A 17,768-nucleotide genomic window follows, 5' to 3' on the forward strand; every position below is an offset into this window, starting at 1 on the left:
TATCCATCTGGAAGCACCCAACAGTGAAAAATATTGTTATAACAGAATTAGAGCATCATTTAGATCTGAAATGATCTTTACCCAGGGGATTTAAGAATGATGAGAAGTGCCCTCCTCTCAGCATTCAGATTTCTTGTGATAAGTAGCTATCATGTTACAATTAAGTATGATTTCTTATGAGGAATTAGTAGAGGCTTCTGGTACAGAAACTCTTACAAGAAGAATAATTATTGCTAAACACGACCTGGACATTTCAAAACTGTTTCCGAAATGTTGCAATTATAAGCCTGTAGTATTTGTCAAGTATGTAAAAGTTTAAATATGTATGTGGAGACACCAGCAAATCAGGAGGAGTTCACCTTTTAAATTTTTACAAAAGAAAAACAGCATTTTTGGCTTTATTAACTGCTACATTTATCAAATGCTTTTATATTAACTGCAATAGCTCCCCTTTCAGAAAAGTGTTATGTGAATTGAATTGTGATCCAATGATCAAGTTCATTATTGCTATTACATTTTTATGAAATTTAGCAGACCATCTGAATAGCTGTAATGTAAGATAATTTATAAAGCAATGCAATGAATAAAAACAATTCATCCCCCCCCCCCCAAGATAAATCCCAATTATACCTAAGCAAAACAGAAATTTTAAATCATCAATCTTTTTGGCCACTAATATGTACTGAATATATGGATTCTGCAGCATATCAACCCAACAGCAAGAAGTGTAACTCATATCACCAGTTTCCCCCCTCACACCCACACACCCACACACACCCAGAACCTCAGTTTTTATCCCAGACTTCTCTTTTTACCCTTTAGGGGTTAATTATAGTTATAAATAGCTGAAATAACAACAGCAAACTTTCCAATAATGTTCCAATGTGAACCTTAGAAATCTTAAATTCTGCTATTCTCCATATTTCTACACAAAAATGACATGGCAAACTAGGGATAGGAAAATGCAGCTTGTAAAAACTTTTAATTATAAATCTGCATGAAATTATTCCTCCAGAAATGCAAATAACTGCATTTATAAAACTGTGCATTGTTCCCAGGATATGTTGTGCCTTTTGTTGACTGTCTTTTGCACAGTGCTACCATGTCCTTATCTATCCAATTTCAAAATAACAACCATAAGAACAATCACTCAAAACAAAGACAATTATCCAGATTAGTAACAGGCTAGATTTACTTACAAGTATACCTGAACATATTTCAACTTGATGCACATCTAGAAAGGTATCCACTGCATTTCTAAGCTGTTAATCCTTTTCTTCACATAGTTCAATGTAGCCTTTTTTCTTTGCATGAGAAACGTTTGCTGCAGTTTCCAAAAAGGAAGTGCTGACTTTCATCATTGTTACCATGTGTGATTTGCGTCAGGAAACAGGCAAGAATTTTAGAAGTACCAGCTGTTTTAGAAAAAGGAGAATGCTAGACATTTATTCAGAAAGAATAAGTGTTATGGTGATTCTAAGGCACACTTCAGACAAATATTTTTAAGTCTGATTTTAGAATGTATGATTCAAACATACATTTCACTTTTTGCTGAAAATCAAGGGCCCCATCTATTTAAATTCTGCCTATATTATGTCTAGATTGCACCTGTATTTCCTTAACCATAACATTTAATTCCATCATTTAGGTGAGTCCTAAATATGTACCTCTTATGTATTCAAATTATGTCTAAAAATGCCTGTATTGAGCCCAGAATTATTGTCATAAGTTGTTGTGGTCATAAGTTCATGTGATCAGATCCAATTTTTCAACCTGGGTGGGGGTGGGCAATTATACTGCAGGAAAAGAAACTATTACTCCAACATGAAAAATATACAAGGCTTACATGAATGTAGGGGTCCTCAATACAATGTATTAAGCCTCGGCACAGCAACCAAACAGAAGAGATACAGACTTCAACAGATAGTTAGAACTGCAGAAAAAACAATTGCAACAAGCCTGCCTTCCATTGAGGATGTGTATTCTATACAGCTCAGAAAGAGGGCTGAGAAAATATCTACAGACCCCTCACATTCTGGACATAAACTGTTTCAACTTCTCCCCTCAGGATACCACTATAGAGCATTGCATGCAAGAACAATTAGACACAAAGATAGTTTTATCCCCCATGCCATCACTACGCTGAACACTTAATTCCCATAGCACTGTCTCAATTTCTCATCTTGTCATCTTTCCTATCTTCTCTTATTGATTTCTCGTGATTTATCAATTGCTGTTTGTAACTTATGATTAATGATTGTAACTATGATTTATGATCATTACTTGCTGTTTATATGTACACTGTGAGCTTATACACCGGGTACAAATTCCTTGTATGTCCAATCACACTTCGCTAATAAACAATTCTATTCCATTCTACATAAAAGATATGCCCGTGATGGCAAACCTATGGCACACGTGCCACAGGTAGCATGCAGAGCCATCTGGACGGGCACACAAGCCCTAGCCAAACTTACCTGCACTGCACATGTGCATGCCTCCCAGCTGGTTTTCGGCCCTTTTGAAGCCTTTTTCAGCCTCCCAGAGGCTCACAGCCTTTAGAGGCCGAAAAATAGGCCCGTTTTGTCACTTCCAGTATTTCTGGTTTCGTCACTTCCGGTATTTGGAGGCTGAAAAACTGACACATTTTTCGGCCTCCAAAGGCTGCAGAGGCTTCCCTCGAGCCTCTGGGAGGCTGAAAACGGCCTCAAATGGGCTGAAAATCAGCTGGGAGGCACGCGCAGTGTAGGTAAGGGAGCGGTGGGGGGAGTTGCGCACTCATGCGTAGGGGGGCAGGGCGCATTGCATTGTGGTTGCTGGCACACACGCGCTCGGCACACCACAACAGAAAGGTTTGTCATCACTGAGATATGCCATCTACTGTTTCATATAGAGTAGTAAATACATCTACCAACAAGGCTTCTATGGATTCTACATAAGAAAAAGAAATCAATCTGCAGAAAAGAATTAATGAACACAAGTGTGACATCAGGACTCAAATCAAGGACAAAATAATATCAAAGCATTTCATTCTCCCAGGGCATTCAATTGGAGACCACAAAGTGTTTATTTTGAAACAAGTAACAGATACTCTGTAATATGTACAGACCAAAAAAAAGTTAAAATGAAACCAGAGAGAGCAAGGAAAAGTTAAGATTGAAAGAGAAGAGAAACAGAGAGTGATTTGGATGAACATAAAGATACGATCTAGAAGCAAGACATTAGGATGAAACTTCTCCAGCAGAGTGAATGGAATTAAAAATGAAAGTGAGGAAATTATCTGAGATAATAGCAATTAAATGAAGTGGTGCAGAAAGGAACACCTTTCATATTTACAGGGGAACACTGGTGAAAGTGGAAATAAAATGAAGGCTGTCAATTAGTGACTAAGAAAAAATGATAGCAATAGCACTTAGACTTATATACCGCTTCACAGTGCTTTTACAGGCTTCTCCAAGCAGTTTACAGAGTCAGCATATTGCCCACAACAATTTGGGTCCTCACATTTTACCCACCTTGGAAGGATTGAAGGCTGAGTCAGCCTTGAGCCTGGTGAGATTCGAACTGCCAAATTGCAGGCAGCCAGCAGTCAGCAGAAGCAGCCTGCAGTACTGCACTCTAACCACTGCACCACCATGGCTCAGATGAAAGACGAAAAGAAACTCATAAATACCATGGGAATCAGGAAGGCTGCAGATATATTTCACATAAGTTGAGAAATATTGAAATATCTGTGACATTTGCTGACCTAATGACCATGTGGCTTGTTAAGGGAGCTATAAGATCACATTTGTGCTGATCATTGGAAGTATTATGATCTCCCAGCATAACAGAACAATAAGTGTGTTCTGTTCAATAAGAGTGTTCTGTCCTGTTCAAACAACAGAAATGTGGCTGGGAAGGCATCTGGCAGAACCCTGACCAAAAAGGACAGAACAGATGACAACTGCAAAATATTAATGAATTTACAATGAATTTACCTTCGATACAAAGTGTGCAGACCAGATATTGTTTTTCTGAAAAACGTACGTTGACTTAGAAAAACAAAATGACAAAGTGAATCATGGAATGTTTTGCAGGAATCTGTAGTGAATGGTTGTTAAGAGAAGTTCAGGTAGTCCTCAACTTACGATCACAATTAAGCCCAGAATTTATATTGCTAAGTAAGAAATTTGTTAAGTGAGTATTGCTTCATTTTATGACTTTTCTTGCCCCATTTGTTCAGTGAATTTCTCCAGTTGTTATGATAGTAACATGGTTGTTAAATGAATCTGGCTTCCCCATTGACTTTGGTTGTCAGAAGGTCACAAAAGGTCACCATATGAACACAGGACACTGCGACCATGGGGATGTTGCAATGGTCATAAGTATGAAAAATGGTCATAAGTAACTTTTTAGTGCTGCTGCAACTTTGAATGGTCACTAAATGAAATGTTTTAAGTCGAGGACTACCTGTATATGGTAGTGATAAGGCATATATAGTACATGAGAACGAATAGAATAGAATAGAATACTTTATTGGCCAAGTGTGATTGGGCACACAAGGAATTTGTCATGGTGTAAATACTCTCAGTATACATAAAAGAAAAGATACATTAGTCAGGAGTCGAGAATCATAAGGTATGACACTTAATGATAGTCATAGTGTACAATAAGCAAACAATCATACAAGGAAACAGTCAATATAGGGGGGGGGGGGGGGGGCGGCGGGGGGGGGGGGGGGGGGGGGGGGGGGGGGGGGGGGGGGGGGGGGGGGGGGGGGGGGGGGGGGGGGGGGGGGGGGGGGGGGGTGGGGGGGGGGGGTGTTGGGGGGTTTTTTTGGGGGGGGGGGGGTTGGTTGGGGGGTGGGGGGGGGGGGGGGGGGGGGGGGGGGGGGGGGGGGGGGGGGGGGGGGGGGGGGGGTGGGTGGGGGTAAATTGTAAGGCTACAAGCGACAAAGTTACAGCCATACAATCACAAGTGGGAAAGGATGGGTGATAAGGAGTGATGAGAAGATTAACGGTAATAGTAGTGCAGACTTTGTAATAGCTGAACAGGGTTGAGGGAATTATTTGTTTAGCAGAGTGAGGCTTTGGGGTGGGGGGACTGTTCTTGTGTCTGGTTGTTCTGGTGGTTTTGAGGAAAGGAGTTGAAACAGTTTATGTCCCGGATGTGAGAGGTCTGTAAATATTTTCACAGCCCTCTTTTTGACTCGTGCAGTATACAGGTCCTCGATTGAAGGCAGGTCAGTAGTAATTGTTTTTTCTGCAGTCCTAATTACTCTCTGCAATACTTAGCCACTGATTCAGCATCAATGAGGCAAGGCAAAGATGTATAAACATCTCTTTGAAGTTTAAATGTATTTAAGATAGTCATACAAGGAACGGTTGGGAAACACTGGCAGTATTTTCCTTGAGAACATAGATGAGGTTCTATATTTGAGATAAGGCTACAGTATGATAAGCTGTTAAATCTACAATAAACATTAGACAAATTGTATGATGCAACAAGAAGTATGGATCTGAAAACTACTCTATGAAAGACCCCAATTACTTAAGTTTGGATGGAAAGTAGAGTGAGCAATTTCAAGTTATGGTTTTTTTAAAAGCTACAGCAAATAGATAGATTTGTAAAGTCAGATAGAACGCTTACTATAGTATAGGCATACAAATGCATGAAAGCATTTAAAAATGTGCAAATATTGCTAGAGAAGTAAAGAATAATATGAGGTCTTTTATAAAAGAAGCAAAAATGACTGTGGATAAGACCGGGCTTCTGCCTATATTCTTTTATGAATATAAGAACTGAGTATGCCAGGAAAAATATAGAAGTTGAATGCAGTGGGCCTGGGAAATTTCAGAGATAATTGTGGTAAATCAAGAAAAGATAGGCACGAATGGGTGCTGGAAAAGTGTGCCTTGAATACAAAATATATGGCAGAAGTTACAAGAGATGTACATTGAAATGTTATAGATAGAATAATTGAGGATCAAATCACAAAACAAATCTATGAAGGAAAAATAAATGAACCAAGGGAAGACTGAGAATGTCGTGGCTAGATAGAATTGATGAGATCTGCAAAACAAAACAAATGGCATTTTTTAAAAAAACATGGCTAACTTCAAAACAGTATATCCACACAGTTGAAACAAAAATAGAAGTATAGAAAGAAGCATAGTGAGTTGCGTTGTTTTAGTTTTAAATTAGTTTTAGCTATATTTCTCATGTCTCTAATTATTTTGCTCACTGCTTATTATTCCTCTGCATAATGTGCATAAGGCTGTTTACTCCCCAAAGGGAGTAATATGATAGTTGTGTGCCTCTGACTGTTGACAATGTATAAAACATTTAACATTGTGTTAATGTTTGTTCTCAGTAATGACATTTGAGTTATTAGATTGACATGCCTGCATTTTAATTTTGTAATAGATGCAACAAGTCAAGTTCTACCTTTAAAAATCTTTTTAAAAATCATTTTATTAGCCATTTTGGAGAAATAGTGGACATGGCAAGTGATAAAAGTTCCCCATTAGCAGAAACTCAATCCTTAAGATGCTCTCTAACTTCCCTCTGGAACTGTGCAGGATCCAAAAGTGTTCCTGTAATAAGATGATACTAGAAACTAGTCTATTTAATGTTTAATATATTAAAATATTTTTTTCAGAATTGAGGCAGGACCCTATAGAGAAAGGCCTAGAAGCACAACGAAGCTCATAAACACTGCACTAACTGTACTTATTCTAAATACATAAGCCATATCTGAATGATGGAAGAAAAAACAGATTAATATTCCAGAATAATGGATATGTTTGTTACTTAATTGAATAATAATGTTATTTTACAAGATTTCAGTAAAATGAATTCACTTAAAAGAGGACATTTATTTGATTTATAATTTGCTCTTTGTCAATGGCTGTAATAACTCTTACAATAATTGGGCCAATTAGTAACTGTCTAATCTAGAATGGAATCACATTAAGAAAAAAGAAGGTTAAGGTATTTTTTTGTAAAAGCAAATGATATAATCTAAGTAAAGAAGTAAAAAGAAAGTAAATGTTTTGAAAATTAAGCCTGGTAGACGGTAATTGCTCCTTGATGTCTAAATTCAATATACTTAAAGGGGAAAAGAGTAGGAAAAGGCTTTTTTTGGTGGTGGCAATAAATACATTTCTTAATAAATATATTTCTCAGCATGTAGAAGTTTCTTAGTCTTATTTATATTACATCTGAAATATTTTTGAACTTAAAACTTTAAAAAGGCACTATGTACCCTTTTGTTTATATACTGTAAAAATATAAAAAATTTACTTGTCACCTTGATGTGTAGAACAACATTTATAATTTATAATAAGAAACCTGTAAACTAGAATTTGGTGTTTTATTCTATGTCTGCATACTGCTTAGCTATGTACATAGTAATGAAACTACTTCAGGTAGTCCTCAACTTGTAACCACATTGCCCCATTTTATGACCTTTTTTGCCACAGTTGTTAAGCAGGTCAATGCAGTTCTTAAGTGAATCATGTGGTCATTAAGTGAATGTAGCTTCCCTCATTGACTTTGATGATCACATGATGTCAGGACTGTGCAACTATTATAAATACATGCCTGTTGCAAAGCTTCCAAATTTTGTTCACATGACCATGCTGTAATGTTCATGTGTGTGAAAAATGATCATAAGTCACTTTTTTCCCATCCATTTGGCTGCAGATTTGGAGTATTTATAAAATTCAGACAATGACTGTTTTTTTTGTAGTGCCAAATAGGAACAGTAACTACTTACAGTGAGTCCCAACTACATGTAAACATTACATCTTGTTGTAGTATGTATGAACAGATAAACCAGATAAAGATGTACATGTGGCTTATTACAATTCAGGCCAAATCATTATAAGCAGTATCCATAGCAACTGAAAGCAAATCAAATAAGTCCCTTAAAACAAATACTGCAGCCCATAGAGAAAACAAAGAGAAAAATTTGGAGACATGGCCGCAGAACTATCATCTCTTTATAATTTGGGATCCAATTAACTAAAGATGTAGTTCCTAGCTTAACCCAATGTGTGAATTTAGTCAGTGATAGCTTATTGAGTAAATTGTGTTTACAGTGGAGCCCCATTCCCGGACTCTGATCGCGACCTGATTTGGTCGTGTCTGGACACACGACCAACTGCGCATGCACGCAGTCAAAAAAAAGGGGGGGCATCAAAGGGGAAATCGGCGTGGAAACATTCTGTTCACCACCCAGTTTAGCATAAAGGCTAAGAACTCAGCAGTTTAGCATAAAGGCAGCAGTATAGCATAAAGGCTAAGAAAGGCCTAAGCCCTGGTGGCACAGTGGTTGGAATGCAGTATTGCAGGCAAACTCTGCTCACAGCCAAGAGTTCAATCCTGACAAGTTGACTCAGTGTTCTATCCTTCTGAGGTCAGTCAAATGAGGAGCCAGGTTGTTGGAGGCAATATGCTGACATTGCAACCACCCAGAGCAGAGAGTGATATTAAGCACTATGGGGTGGTATATACAGTAAGTTTCAGTGCTATTGCTATTGCGAAATATAGACAGAGACAGAAAAGAAAGTGATCTCATTAGTAGAGAAACTGTACTTTTCTGCAGTAGCCTAGGGCAGAATTCTCAGTTCCACCAACTTTAAGCAGTGTGGACTATGACTCCCAGAATTCCACAGCTGGAGAACTCTGGGAATTAAAGTCCAACATTTTAAAAGTTGCTGAGGTTAAGAAACACTGCCTAAGGTCTTACAAGAATTTAAAGACTGTCTGTGAAGGTTTAAAGGCAAGAAAATAGTTCAAACCACCAAGATCTATCTTCAGAGCTTTGCTTGAGTGGTTTCAGTAGATCTGTTTACCTTGAATAATAGCTTTTAAAGCCTGAAAAAGTTTGAAAACCCCTAGCCTAACTCCATAGCTCCCTCCCTATGTTTAAATTGGGCGTTGGTTCTTACCTGACACGCCATTTCTCTTCGAGCTGCGAGGATCATCCAGAGAGTGGGAGGTGCTTCAGTCTGTGCTTGTTGTAGGCTGAGCTTAATTACTGAGGAACACTCCACCTTCCATCACGTGGCTCCCTTGCAGCATTCCCCAGTTTATGCGAAGGCGAGAGGAAAGAGAAATTCGTACTCTCATCTTACTAGACTTAAGGGTTCATTGGCCGAAACAAGACCCCACCAGACGGTAAAAAAATAAGGGTGGGGCTGGATGATCCTCGCAGCTCGAAGAGAAATGGCGTGTCAGGTAAGAACCAACGCCCATTCTCCTTAGAGCTGCTTGGATCATCCAGAGAGTGGGACATACCAAAGCTTGGCTGTCCTACGGGAGGGACTCTGTCTGGTTCGGGAGCCCCTCCGGGTCCTTGAGGACCCGCTGAAGGACTCGTCTGCCAAACGAGGCCTCCGTTGAGGCAAATATGTCAATCTTGTAATGCCTAATGAAGGGAGACGGGGAGGCCCAGGTGGCAGCCTGGCAAATATCAGTGATTGGGGCTTGATGTGGCCCAAGCTGCCGACGTATCCGCACTTCTGGTGGAATGTGCTGTTATTCTGCTGGGTACTGGCAGAGCCTGAGACAAGTAAGCTTTAGAGATAGTAGCTCTGATCCAGCGGCCGATGGTTGAAGGGGACACTTTGTGGCCCAGTGTCTTGGGCTAAAAGGAAAGGAATAGAGATTCGGACCTCCTAAAGGGCTGGGTGCGCTTAATGTAAATGTGAAGGGCACGTCTCACATCCAGGGTGTGCCAAAGCGTCTCCCTCTCCCGTGAGAGATTGGGGCAGAAGTTTGGGAGCGTGAGTTCCTGTGCCCTGTGGAAGGCTGAGTTGACCTTGGGCAAGAAGGTAGGGTCGGGCCGGAGGACCACCCGATCAGCATGGAAGATGCAAAGGTCCTTTCTTACCGACAAGGCTGCGATCTCCGAGATTCGACGAGCCGATGTAATGGCCACCAGGAACACGACTTTGAATGTTAAAAACTGGAGGGTGGATTCCCTGAGAGGCTCAAAGTTTAGTGAGTGACACAAGGACCCTATTGAGGTCCCAGGTAGGATATCGGTGAACGATTGGGGGACACAAATTAGTGGCTCCTCTGAGGAATGCCCTAATGCGAGGGTGGAGGGAAAGGGAACCCAGATTGTCACAAGCAATGACGGTTGAGAGGGCTGCGACCTGCCGTCTCAAGGTGTTAGGGGAAAGCCCTTTCTTCAGACCCTCTTGGAGGAAATCCAAAACCCGAGCGATGGAGGGCGAAAGCGGGTTGACCTGGAATTTATGGCACCACTTGCAGAAACTATTCCAAGTGGCATCGTATATTCGGGTAGTTGAGGGCCGTCTGGCGGCTAAGATGGTATCAATAACCTGGTCAGAGAACTTCTCGTTTCTTAGGCGGTTCCGCTCAACCTCCAGGCGGCTAACTGGAGCCATTGGGGATCTGGATGCCGGAGGGGCCCCTGAGAAAGGGAGATCCTGTTCGGGGGGATTTTCCAGGGAGGAGCCACCGATAGGTTGCGGAGGTCCGCAAACCATGGGCGTCTGGGCCAGTAGGGGGCCACCAGAAGCAGTTCTGCCTTCTCGTGGATCAGTTTCTGGGTGACTCTGGGAACTAGGGCTAATGGGGGGAATGCGTATAGAAGCCCTGGGGGCCAGGGGCAACATAGGGCACTGTAATTCTCAGCCCCGTGGGAAGGGTACCTCAAGAAAAACCTTGGGAGTTGTGTGTTGAGGGGGGATGCGAAGAGGTCCACTGTCGGGAGGCCGAAGATCATGGTCGCCTCCTTGAACAGAGACGGGTGGAGGCGCCACTCGGACTGGTCCACCGTGGCCCTGCTCAGCCAGTCTGCTTGGGTGTTTGAAACCCCTGAGATGTGCTCTGCTTTGAGAGAGAGGAGATTGCGCTCCGCCCAGCGGCAGAGGTGCTCGGCCTCTCTCATCAACCGTATGGACTGTGTACCCCCCTGTCTGTTGACGTGAGCCTTGGCGGTGATGTTGTCTGTGAGGATAAGGACATGCCGCCTGCGTACCTGAGGGAGGAAGTTGCGCAGGGCCAGGTGGATGGTGTGAAGTTCCAACCAGTTTATACTGCATGCCCGTTCTGTCTCCGACCATCTGCCCTGTGTCGTGAGCGAGTGGATGTGAGCGCCCCATCCGGACAGGCTGGCGTCTGTGGTGAGGGTGAGGCATTGGGGCTCCTTGAAGTAATGACCCTTGTTGATGGTGGGGTTGGTCCACCAGAGGAGAGACGTGAGGACCCTTGGAGGTACCTTGACCGTGGCCTTTGAATTGCTTCTGCCGGATCTTTGGAATGGGAGCAGGAACCACTGTAGGGATCTGGTGTGTAAACGGGCCCAGGGAACAATGGAAATGCATGAGACCATTTTACCCAATAATTTAGACAATTCTAATAGTGTTACCTTTTTTGATCGCCGGATATGTTTGACGGATTCCTGGATGCTAAGGAGTCTTTCCGAGGAGAGAAAGACCTGTCCTTTAACCGTATCAATGACGGACCCCAAGTGGGTTATCCGGTTAGATGGCGACAGTTGGCTCTTTTGCCAGTTTACGAGGAACCCATGGTCTTGGAGGGCAGAGAGAGTAGCTCTGGTGTCCCTCTCTGCTTGGCGTCTGGAGTGGGACAGGATGAGGATGTCATCCAGGTAGCCGTGGAGACGCACGGGGAGGTTCCTGAGGTGAGCCACTAGGGCCGCGAGGACCTTAGTAAAGGTTCTAGGGGCAGAAGCCAACCCAAAGGGGAGGGCCACATATTGGAAGTGGCGGTGATTGTAGCAGGACCTGAGGAATTTGGAATGGGAGGGTCGGATTGGGATGTGTAGATACGCTTCTGAAAGATCTATAGAAGAGAGCCAGTCCCCCTGCCTGGTGCCCAGTAGAATGGACTGTAAGGTGTGCATCTTAAACCTGCGGTGGATCAGGTAACGATTAAGCCGTTTTAGGTCTAGGATTGCTCTCCATCCACCTGAGGATTTGGGGACCACGAAGAGGTGGGAGTAAAAGCCCTTCCCTCGTTGGGAGGGTGGGACGGGTTGGATAGCCTGTATGTTGAGGAGATGATGAATAGTGGAATCCATCAAAGTGCGTTTGGTGGGATCCCTCGAGGGGGGGAGATGCCATGAAAAAGTCAGGGGGGGCGCTGAAATTCCAGGACGAGTCCGAACCTGATGGTGTCTCGGACCCAGGCATCGGAAGTAGAGGAATCGCATCGATCGGCGAAATGCCTGAGACGTCCGCCAATGGGAAGGGAGGGACGGGATCTATCTTGGGCGCCGGAAGGGCTTTCCCTCTGATCCCCTGAAGGGACACTTGTAGCTGCCGCCCCTTCTGTTCCTGTCGCCCGAATCGGCTCGATCCTCAGGTTGGAATGGCAGAAAGGAGGGGGGTCTTGGGTACCTGGGCGGGAAGGGAGACTGGTAGAAGGGTCGGAAAAACCCTCTCCGAAATGGCTGAGGGGCTCTGGGCTCTGACCTCCGAAAAAGAGAAGGAAGAAATTTTTTCTTGCTTCGGGTCTTGACTAGCAGGGGTTCCAGAGCCATGCCGAATAATTTGTCCCCCTTGATGGGGGCGGTGGCCAACTTGACTTTGTTTTTCACGTCCGCCTGCCAGTGTTTGAGCCAGAGCAGGTGGCGGGCTGTAACATGAGAGGTTATAGCTCTGGTGGAGAACTTAACCGCATGGTAGGTGGTGTCGGCCGAGAATTCTGCCGCGGCCATCAGTTTAGCGATGTCCTGATGCGCCCTTGTATTAGAGGGGGAAACATGCTGTTTTAGTTGACGGAGCCACCGGATCGAAGACCTGGTGAAGAAGGAAGCGGCCGTGGCTGATCTAATGGCCCAAGCGTCAGCTTGGTGAGCCCGGCGTAAGGCTAGTTCAGACCTCTTGTCCTCGGGTTTCAGAGCCTCCAGAGGATCACTAGGGGAGGAGGAGGATGCTAAGCCAACAATGGGCTCATCAACCTCAAGGGTATTAAGTAGGTTGGAGAAGCTTGAGTCGAGGTTGAAAACCCTCTTGTCCTGGCTGGATGGGGCAGGAGGGGCCCCTGTGGAAGCCAGCTGTTTTGAGACTAGGTCGTAAAAGATGGGTGGAGCCGGAACGACCTCAGCTTCCACAACGGGCTGCTTGAAAAAGGCATCCTCTGGGCCCTCCGCCAGGGAAGGGTGGGCAGAGGGAGACTGTGTGTACAGGCCAGAGATGTTTTTGGCCTTAAAGAGGAGCGATTTATACAGGTGTGGCTTGAACAAGCCCACAAAGGTGGGTTGATCGGGGGTGAGACCCTCATCCTCGGACATCTCCCCCTCCATAGGATCTGTCTCCGATAGGGGACAGTGATGTGTTGACCCCCACTCAAATTCTTCCTCCTCCCTGAACTGATCCAGGCCCCCTATCTCCTCCTCCTGTTCCCCTTCTGGAAGAGGGCTGTCCCTCTGTAAAGGTACCTGACCGTGGGGAGGGTCCGATCTAGGCAGGGACCTGACTGATAGAGACTCGTGTTCGGGAGCCATCGGGAAGAGGCCGGGTCTGGACATCTGTTGGAGACCTTCTGCAATCCCCTGGTGGATAGCCAGCTCCATCCATGACCTCATTTGTTCTGGAATCTCGACTGTGGTGGGCTCCTCTTGGCGCAGACCAGCGGCCGTGGGAGTAAATGTAGCTTCGGGTGTCCGCCTGGTCGTTGGTCCAGGGGCTGATGCCCCTGGGATGAGCTGTGCCTGGAGAGGGAAGAGCAATCTGGAGGAGGGGTGTGTGTGTAGAGGTAGAAGGAATGGAGGGTGGGAGGGCTGGAGGCACCAGTTCTGACTCCCTGGATCGCCTGTCGAATTCCTTCTCCAATGCCTTATGGCGTCTTAAGGCGTCTCTTTGAGAGGACTTAGAAGTTTCCTTAGCCTGTCTGCGCAAATGGTAAGACTTAGATTTGGCCTTCAAAGAAGGGCCTTTAGCGGAATTGTCATCTGCCATTTTAAAAAGTAAGGATCGTACGTAAGGATACTAGAGGCGGTTGGCTCGCCTAGGGTTCGGCCTGCAGCAAAGGCCGGGTGTCCTTTCAGCTGGTCCGCACCCCCTTTTGGAATTTAGATGTATATAATGTATATTATTATTATTATTATTATTATTATTATTATTAATTATTAATTATTATTATTATTATTATTATTATTATTATATATTATTTTGTTATTTATATATATGTGTGTATATATATATATATATATATGTATAAATTTATATAATTTGTTTTCTGAGGTTCTCATGGTATTTGTATGTGGATCTTTGGTTATTCGGGTTTTCTCCGTGTAAGATTGGAAGTATCTAGGCAACGTTTCGATGAAGTCTCATTCATCATCTTCAGGCTTCTGTCTTCAGCTCTGTGCTTCTCAGAGTGATGTGAGCTTGCAGCTGCTTCTTCCTTTTAACTGCTAGTGGGGTGTGACTTGATTGGGTGGGGGCTTGGCTGTGTTCTGATTGGGTGGGGGTGTGTTCTCATTGGTTGGGGGTTTGGCTGTGTTCTGATTGGTTGGGGGTTGGCCATGTTCTGATTGGCTGGAGGTGTGTTCTGTTCAGGTGGGGGCTTGGTTGTGCTCAGGTTGGTCTTAGTTACTGGGGGATTTGAGCTGGAAGGCCTGTTTTGGCGAGCTAGGTACCCTCGCAGCCGAGAAATGAGGCCGGAAGAACAAAATGGCGCCCGACCATGAGGCAGCACCCAAAATGGCGGCCGCCTACAGATCTCTCTGTCGGGGCCGCTCAGGACGGAACTAGGCCCCTCCGGCAAGTTTAGAATCCCGAGAGGGGCAGCGAAGAGAAATTCGCCCCTTCCTGAGGCGATCGGCATTCATGGTGGGGGGAAAACCAGCGGCGCTTGCAGCGCGATTAATTCAAGCCACTAACGAGGGCGGCGTGGAAAGCGGCAGGAAAAAACCAAATCGAGGATAGGGGGGTTAGCGCAGGAGCGCTGCTAAACCGCCCACTTTTTTTTCCCCTTGGGGGCAAGGAACGCGCTCCCCTTACTCTAGAGACACAACCAGATGCGCAGAGGCTAAAGGAAAAATAAAATTAAAGCAAACCTTAGATAAAATTGGAAGAGTCCTGAATTGGCCAAGGAGTGATAACAAACACAGCCTAACTCTCACGAGGCTGAGCATAAACTGGGGAACGCTGCAAGGGAGCCACGTGATGGAAGGTGGAGCGTTCCTCAGTAATTAAGCTCAGCCTACAACAAGCACAGACTGAAGCACCTCCCACTCTCTGGATGATCCGAGCAGCTCTAAGGAGAATCAGGAGAAATTTCCTGACAAGTTAGAACAATTAATCAGTGAAACAACTAGCCTCCAGAAGTTAATGCTCCAACACTGGAACTTTTTAAGAAGAGATTGGATAACCAATCTTGGATAAACGGTATAGGGTTTCCTGCCTGAGCAGGGGGTTGGACTAGAAGACCACCAAGGTACCTTCCAACATCATCCTCAGAGCACATAAGCCCCACAACCAGGTCAAGTTAGTACCTTACTGGTAGATTATTATTATTATTATAGCTCATTGCACAGTCTGTCAGATTGTGTGATGACTGAATTTGGAATTTTTGTCCATCCATCAGCTCCTTCCCAACAATCTGGAATAGGGAGAAGAGGTTGATAATGTTAAAAGTATCATCATATGTAAGTTGTTCTGAATAAAACTGCCTTTTATAATTTACCAATGGTGACTTTGTAAATGTTGATGTTCAAGTGGTGCTCCAGATGTTTTGGGATTGAACTCAAGGTGCCTATTACTATTGATACTAACTTTGCTTGCTTTTGCCACAGTTGTTTTGTTTCTATCTGCTTATTTTGTTATCTTCTATGGTTCTTTCTCTTCTCCAGGTACTGCCATATCTACTATCCATATATTTTTTTGTCTTTTATATTGACAATTGTTAAGTCTGCACTAGTATGTGGCAGATGCCTATTAGTTTGAATTCTTAAGTTCCAGAGTAAATAAGTTCCTATTATTTTCTCTATTTTATAGTCCCATCAGTTCTTGCTTGCAGGCAAAAGTTTCACTGTTATGTATCCTGTTATGTAATTTACTTCCAAGGAAAGTTTTTTTTTTTAAGTGGACTAAATATAAGTTTTATATCTTGAAATAGCTGGAACATCCAGATCTGGAAGAAACTCGAGGACAGTCACCAACATAATCACCTGGATAATTCTCTCTCTCTTTTTAGAATTGTCAGAATCATACTTCACAATCTAAGTAAAAAGCAAATGTGGTACCACACATACTATCTATTCAGAGTAAAACTCACCAGTGAAGCCAACATAAGAACATTGGCTTAGAAATATGTGAGTTCGTGTTGTTATGTTAACCTCAATTTGTTTCCTTAGTTGGGTGAACTTCCTGCTTATATATTCAACCCCAGTATACAGACAGAGAGAAGTTCTATATTGAAGGGCTAGCAGTATCTCACTTCCTTTGTGGCTTTAAAGGTTTGAGAGAAATTAGCAGTGATGTTAGCAATGGGAAAATCTGAGCATGGGGCTTGTTGGACTCAGAGAATGAAGTAATGTTCCCAGACTCCCTTTCAGTCAAAACCATGAGCTGTCCAGATGTTATACGCTGTTGTGCCATCTGCCCTGTGATATGAATGCAGCCTGATGTCCACAGTGTGTATTAGACTGAAGTTCCCACACTTCTACCCAGACCAATCCAACTTATGACCTTTCAAAGTTACAATGGAACCCCCCAGAACTAATTATGACCCAGAGTCAAAGTTCTGATGGTCACCAACCCCTCTCCCACACAGCCACATGATTACCATTTGGGGCACTTGGTAACTGGCCCACATTTATGGATGTTTCTAGCAACCTGTGGTCAAGTGACTGCAATTTACTGTGTTATTTTTTCTGGAAACTGGAATTTACTTCTGGTTTCTAAGTAAAATGCCCTGTGAGGACAATAGATTCACCTAATGATTGCTATGTTCACTTAACTATTACCATTACCATTGAGTTTAATGGGGAAAGACCTGGAAAAAAATTCAGAATTTTGATGCTATATACGTTGACAGAAGCAAGACTACTGTCGGGGTTCCAGAAAAACCCAACTCCAATCAAAAACTCTGAGACAGGCATTTTCTCAAAGTTTCCTTTTATTAGTTATACTGGCACGTCTGGGAAAATCCGAAGTTCTGGGTTTTCCTCCAATAAGTAAAAAATTACAAATCCACCCCCTGTACCCATCATTCCATCACATGCCCCAATCACTATCTGTTCCAACTTGAGACATCCCCGCTACTCCTCCTCAGCCAGGTGCAGGAATAACATGACCTTGATTTTAAAGAAGAATGCTATTATATCTAACTACATACGTTCCATGAAATCCCCCCTCCCAACTTCCCATGCTCAAGAATGTGGCAGCATGGAAGTTTCTGGTACTAATGTGGCTTCCAAAGCTGACAACTATTTTATGCACAAAAATGGAAGTTCACCTCGATCCCCACAATGGGTGAATGGCTGCAAAAACCGATGGAGTTAGCAAAGATGGCTAAATTGTTTTGATCAAGGAAAAAAAATGCAAATACTTTTATTTCTACTTGGAAACAGTTTTTGGACTTTGTGCTTGAGGTGGAAAAAAAATAAAACTTTGATTTTGGGTTTTACTGATTAGATAGCAATAGCGATAGCATTTAGACTTATATACCGCTTCACAGTGCTTTACAGTTCTCCCTAAGCACTTTACAGAGTCAGCATATTGCCCCCAACAATTTGGGTCCTCATTTTACCCATCTTGGAAGGATGGAAG

At 43.5% G+C, this 17,768-nt stretch overlaps 1 protein-coding gene across 5 annotated transcripts in view; it reads right to left on the bottom strand.

Moving 5' to 3' along the window:
* FGD4 (FYVE, RhoGEF and PH domain containing 4) overlaps positions 1–17,768 on the bottom strand; it is a 124,338-nt gene that overhangs the window by 88,188 nt on the left and 18,382 nt on the right. The window contains exon 1 of one of the 5 annotated variants that reach the window (XM_087968548.1): positions 8,940–9,016. The exons of 2 other annotated variants lie outside the window; for them this stretch is intronic. Coding sequence is in view for 1 of the 3 variants with exons in the window: in XM_087968543.1 (XP_087824669.1) it covers positions 1,200–1,215 (16 nt within the window). In the remaining 2 variants the exon portion in view is untranslated. Of the gene's footprint in view, positions 1–1,199; positions 1,416–8,939; positions 9,017–17,768 lie in introns of those variants that run through there. 2 more of the 5 variants (XM_087968543.1, XM_087968546.1) reach the window with 2 other exon arrangements.

The sequence above is a fragment of the Notechis scutatus genome, chromosome 6, assembly GCF_049901735.1.
Source record: "Notechis scutatus isolate UNSWTSFEM ecotype Mainland chromosome 6, rNotScu1.2, whole genome shotgun sequence".
In the NCBI taxonomy this organism is placed as follows: domain Eukaryota; kingdom Metazoa; phylum Chordata; class Lepidosauria; order Squamata; family Elapidae; genus Notechis; species Notechis scutatus.